Here is a 6,000-nt window from a genome sequence, read left to right as displayed (position 1 = left end):
AAACCTGGGAGGTGGAGGTTGCAGTGAGCTGAGATCACATCGCTGCACTCCAGGCTGGAGACAGAGCAATATTCCGTCTCAGCAAAACAAAAACAATAGATGTTGGTGTGGATGTGGTGAAAGGGAATGCTTATACACTGCTGGTGGAAATGTAAGTACAACCTTTATGAAAAACAGTGTGAAGATTTCTCAAAGAACGAAACTGGATCTACAGTTTGATCCAGCAATCCCACTACTGGGTATCTACCCAAGTGAAAAGACATCAATTTGTCAGAAGGACAACTGCATGCATATGTTTATTGCAACACAATTCACAATTGCAAAGATATAGAACCAAACTAAGTGCCCATCAACCAAAAATATGGAACTAAACTAAGTGTCCATGTCCATCAAATGATGAGTGGATAAAGAAAATGTGGTATATATACACCACGGAATACTACCCAGCCAGAAGAAAGAATGAAATAATGTATTTTGCAGCAGTTTGGGTGGAGCTGGAGGCCATTATACTAGGTGATGTAACTCAGGAATGGAAAATGAAATACTGTATGTTCTCACTTATAAATGAGAGCAAAGCTATGGGTACAAGAAGGCATATCTTTGAGTGGTATAATAGACTTTGGAGACTCACAACTGGGGAGCTTGTGAGTCTACTAGGGAGGCTGAGGCAGGAGAATCTCTTGAACCCGGGAGGTGGAGGTTTCAGTGAGCCAAGATAGTGCCACTGCACTCCAGCCTGGGCAACAAGAGCAAAACTCCATCTCAAAATAAATAATAAATAAATAAATAAATAAAGGAATAATTTGTAAAAACAAACACTGTTCAAGGGTAACTAACCAGAAAAATGAACACAACTAGACAAGGTACTCAAAAGGGCTTCCTCAAGACAGTGACATTTATTTTGGGCTTTTATAAAAACAAATTTGGATTAAAGTTGTAAGAGGACCTATTAGACAAAGAAGATAGCTGACTTTTGTGCAGGGGAAGGAAAACAGACTTTGTTTCAAATAGTTGTAGAACCTTTAAAACTATTGGCACATTTCTTCTCACACTGTAAGACTTAAGATGAACAGAAAAATGTATTTAGCAAATAATCTACTACATCTACTCCTGATGTTTTTTCTTCTAATTATTGAAAATCTCAGCTATATTTTTCTTATACAAAATAGCCCCAAAATGTTCTAATGTTGACTGTCTTTTAAAGTTGTTTTTCCTCTAAATTTTACTTGATAAATCATTTTAAATTCGTTTGTACAATTTTTGAATTTGTTCTCTTACGTGACACTAGATAATTGTAGACCAGGCAAAGTTTGTATACTAACTGACTCCCTGTCTACCATCTGGTGTTCCCCGCCCCCGCCACCATAAGTGGAACAAACTTCCTTCCAAAAAAATTTACAGCAGTCACAAACTGCTGTTTATGATCATTTTAGATATAAAATTCCATAACTCAAGTTAGCGTTGACATTTTATAAGTGCTGTCAAGTCACTCTAGGGAATGAAAATGAGCATCTCACTATGTGCTCTGAAGTGGGGACATATTTCTCTGCTTGTTATGGACGGTGAGAGATGGCTAAATTAAAGCAGAGAAATATTTCAGTGATGCAGAGCAGAGGTGACTTCCTGTTTTGTTTCAGGTTTTGTTTCCTTCTCCTCTCAATGAAGGTTGTGTTTTCTGACATTCGGCAATCCTTTTGCTCAGTGATTTCCCATTGAGAGGGCATAGTGTGAAGGCCTCTGCAGGTCATTCCATTTATAATATAAGCTGAAAGGGTAGGGTGGGGCGGGGGTGGGGGGAAGAGGGAGCTCATTAGTGGAAGAAGCAGATCAGGAGGGGATCTGTTTTCCATTTTCTCCTCCAGATTGAACTCATCTGGATGGAAAGGGTTTGATTGTTGTTATAATCATCATTATTACCTGCGTGATGTCGTTTTCCTACACTTTTTTTTTTAAGTGTCGGGCAGAATTGTTGCTGAGAATAACAAATAATATCTGCCATGTTATCCGTGAGCAAAATCAGAAAAAAAAAGTCCAAGTGTATTAGAGCTGTTAGTTTCCACGTTAACCCTTAAGGAGCAAAGCTCAAAAGTTCTAATTCCACTAGGTCGGGGGGCGGGAATAGAAGGAAAAAACCCCTGTTCCTTGCTTCTGGTGGCCTATTTGTAATCATGAACAGCATTTCTTTGTTTCTCTCTCTCTCTTTTTCTTTTTTTGAAAGGCAATCCTCCCCCCACCTCCTCCCCCGCAGGTATTGAAAATGGAGACCTCTGTAGTCACTAGCTCTGGGTTGATATGGCTCCACCGTTGCTCGCAGGGGTCTGTGTTTTCCGCTACTTGGACAAAGTGACATTGCTTAAGCCTTTCCCCCCACCAGGTCTGACTTTGTGCAGAGCCAGTGATTGCAGAGGACAAGCTGTAGTTTGCTGAAAGGAAATACCTCCAGGAAGGAGGGTCTCGGGTGGGTTCCCAAGTGGGGAACTAGGGGGACTTTTCCGTAGGGAATTGGGGTGGGCTCTTCAGTGAGGGGCTAGGGGCTCGTTTCTGGGGCCAAAGACGGGTTCCCTAGTGTGAGGGCGCGCTCGACTCGGCGCTGTCTTGGGGTCTCGCACTCGCACGGCTTCGCACCCCACCGCCTGCGACCCCCAGGCCTTCTCTTCCCCGAGCCCCCACTCCATTCTCGGGAAGAGCAGCCGGCACTGGAGGGCAGAGACTGCCCCAGGGGCGGAGCTCCCTCTCGGGCGGGAGGTAGGAAAGTGCAGAGCCGTCCGGGCAGAGGCACAGACGTCCCGGCGAGGCTCCTCCTGAGCGTCCCTCCTGCCAGCCAGGGTCGCAGCCGCAGCGGCGGCCGCAGCTCTTAGCCCACACAGGACTTGTAAACTCTTACTGCACCCTTCTCTCCCATTAGGAGCTTTTCCTCCCTCCTTCCCCCCAACCCCTCTGTCCTCCTCACTTTGGGGAATTTAATGCTTTCTTTAGCATCTTTTCGTGTGCGTGATCTAGGGGAGGAGACACCCCAGAGCTCCAACTAGCTCTCAGCTGAATTCTACTTTTGTTTTTATGTCTTCCTCGCCTCCTCTCGTGTCCCTCTTATCTGACTGATCTGCGAAGTCTGATGCTTCTGCCAGAGGGAGAGGAATAAATAGATGTTGCTGCCTCCGAAGGCTTAGACGTTGGGAAAGAGCAGCCTGGGCGGCAGGGGCGGTGGCTGGAGCTCGGTAAAGCTCGTGGGACCCCATTGGGGGAATTTGATCCAAGGAAGCGGTGATTGCCGGGGGAGGAGAAGCTCCCAGATCCTTGTGTCCACTTGCAGCGGGGGAGGCGGAGACGGCGGAGCGGGCCTTTTGGCGTCCACTGCGCGGCTGCACCCTGCCCCATCCTGCCGGGATCATGGTGTGCGGCAGCCCGGGAGGGATGCTGCTGCTGCGGGCCGGGCTGCTTGCCCTGGCTGCTCTCTGCCTGCTCCGGGTGCCCGGGGCTCGGGCTGCAGCCTGTGAGCCCGTCCGCATCCCCCTGTGCAAGTCCCTGCCCTGGAACATGACTAAGATGCCCAACCACCTGCACCACAGCACTCAGGCCAACGCCATCCTGGCCATCGAGCAGTTCGAAGGTCTGCTGGGCACCCACTGCAGCCCCGATCTGCTCTTCTTCCTCTGTGCCATGTACGCGCCCATCTGCACCATTGACTTCCAGCACGAGCCCATCAAGCCCTGTAAGTCTGTGTGCGAGCGGGCCCGGCAGGGCTGTGAGCCCATACTCATCAAGTACCGCCACTCGTGGCCGGAGAACCTGGCCTGCGAGGAGCTGCCAGTGTACGACAGGGGCGTGTGCATCTCTCCCGAGGCCATCGTTACTGCGGACGGAGCTGGTGAGTTTTGACACGGCCCACCCTTCCCTTACCCTACAGCCTCCTCAATTCTTGGAGTCCTTGTTACTAGCCTTTACTCTCTAATTTTTTTCTCTTCGGATCACTTAATCTCTCCCATAACTGCTCCTCTATCAAAGACCCTTCTTCTTCTTTCTTCTTTTTTCAAAAACGAAAACAAAAAAACCCTCACCTTATCACCTTCCAAACTGATGCACTCTGGCACTCCGTTCCAATAGGCGATCTTTCTAAAACAATCCATGCATTCCAAACCCATCACACTTCTACTCCACAGAAATCCTTCACTTCAACTCCTTACATGTGCAAGTAGCCACATTTTGTAAAGTGATGCTCTTTTTCTTTTAAAATGTGTTTATAATCATTGGGTTTTCTTTGCTGATTCTCAGGCAATCTCAGTCATCAGGTTTCTTTATCTTTAGTGTCTTAGATGCTTGTTAAGATTGTGTGGAGGAAACAGAAAACTGAAGCCCCATTTTCTTCTAATTAAAAATGCCAAGATAATTTCAATAACCTTACTCTAACCCACAGATGTTAGGGGTATGTGTTTGCTCAAGATCCAATTTGAGCAATTACCTTCACCTTAAATTTCCGCCTCCTTTCAATGAGATAAATTGTTCTTCCATTCCAGAATGAAACAACTGTGAAACATTGCTATGCACTGTTAATTAGCTTCTGTGGCTTGCCATAGAGCTGGCAGACTGAAATTACTGAGCTCTTTTCACATGCCCACATGCCTTCAAGTCATTTTATAAGTGGCATACAGATGAAAGGAGTTATATTTAAGGCGTGTTATCATACACTCACGTAATGTTATTTTAAATCTCACCCCTTATTCCACTCTCATATTTTGAAAAAAAAAATTGTCTTTAATACCTTATTTCATGCTCCTTTTCCGTGTGTGCACCAACCACAGTCATTTCAGTCTTTCCCTACCATAAAACTTTATTGCAGCTCTAAATTTAATGGAGTCAATCACAAGTTGTTTTCTCACTAGTGTTTAGTCTAATTATGACATTTGTAACTTTAAGACCCCAACTAAACCTACTTCATTATGGTCCATTTAATTCTAACTCAGTATTACTTCTACCTACTAACCCAACCTCAAATTTTACCCTTCATATATTTTATAAAGAAGGCAATTTCTTTCATGAGTGGTCCTCTTTCATACCACCCCCACCCCACCCCCCAACAACTCTGTTCTTAGATGCGTTGACTTGGTTGCCTCCATCTGTTTATTTCTTGGGCATCAACTTTCCTTCCTCTTTCAACTTGCACAGTCTAGGCGCATGTCCCCAGTCCATTTCCAGGTAGTAATTCTTAGTTATCAGGAAATTGATTTGGAAAAATTACCTTCTGTGCACGTTGACTCATTTAACAAAGTGAGAGAAGGAGAAGTAATTGTAAAAATAGCTGAAGGAAAAAAAATAAACAGAAGAATTTCAAGAACTTTTTAATGGTGACCTCACTTAGTTTATCACTTTTTGAATATACCTATTGTCTTCTTGATTTTAATCAAGAACCAAAAGCTAGTTGTGCAAAATCATCACAGAAACGTATTCGTTATTAATCTTTGCTAAAAGAGCATGCTTGAGGCTTCGTACTCACTAAAGTCACAGACTGCAGAGTCTGAAAGTGCTCAGTGCAGTTGCCGCTCTGGTTTGCCAGGCACTTAGAATCAGTTAAATGCAGGTGCTCCTCTCAGGCCAAGGGCTAGGAATGAGGTGGCAGTGGTTCAGGCTGAAATGCATTCTTCCCCGTAAAGCACAAAACTTGCTCTTAAACCTCCCTTAGAGGTGGACCTAGAGTGAGTGAGGTTTGGCAAGGTTAATGGCTCTCAAAAAGCCATAGTCAATATGGATGGGAAGCAGTTTCATTAAGTGTCCCTGAGTTACCAATCACTGTGGAACAAACATGGAAACAGTTGCCTCATTGAAGCACTCAAATAGGACATGCATGGAAACAATTTGTCAGTTCATGGGACCTGATTTCTAAGCTTCTTTAAAATGCCAGAGTATTTGCTTTACTGGCAGCATCCTTGCTAGAAAAATAGGTGGTAGTTGGAATCATAGTTAGTGATGGCATCCCTGCTCCCTTCCATAAGCTTCAGTGTGAACCAG

General features: G+C 45.0%; 1 protein-coding gene across 1 annotated transcript in view; it reads left to right on the top strand.

The window, feature by feature from the left end:
• Positions 1-2,749: 2,749 nt before the first annotated feature.
• FRZB (frizzled related protein) overlaps positions 2,750-6,000 on the top strand; it is a 33,181-nt gene continuing 29,930 nt past the window's right edge. Inside the window, exon 1 of the mRNA XM_016950142.3 lies at positions 2,750-3,865. Within this exon, the coding sequence (XP_016805631.1) occupies positions 3,388-3,865 (478 nt within the window). The 5' untranslated portion in view covers positions 2,750-3,387. The remainder of the gene's footprint in view (positions 3,866-6,000) is intronic.

Source organism: Pan troglodytes, chromosome 13 (genome assembly GCF_028858775.2).
Source record: "Pan troglodytes isolate AG18354 chromosome 13, NHGRI_mPanTro3-v2.0_pri, whole genome shotgun sequence".
In the NCBI taxonomy this organism is placed as follows: Eukaryota; Metazoa; Chordata; class Mammalia; order Primates; family Hominidae; genus Pan; species Pan troglodytes.
The sequence above is the reverse complement of the archived record's forward strand: the minus strand, read 5'-3'. Positions and strand labels throughout refer to the sequence as shown.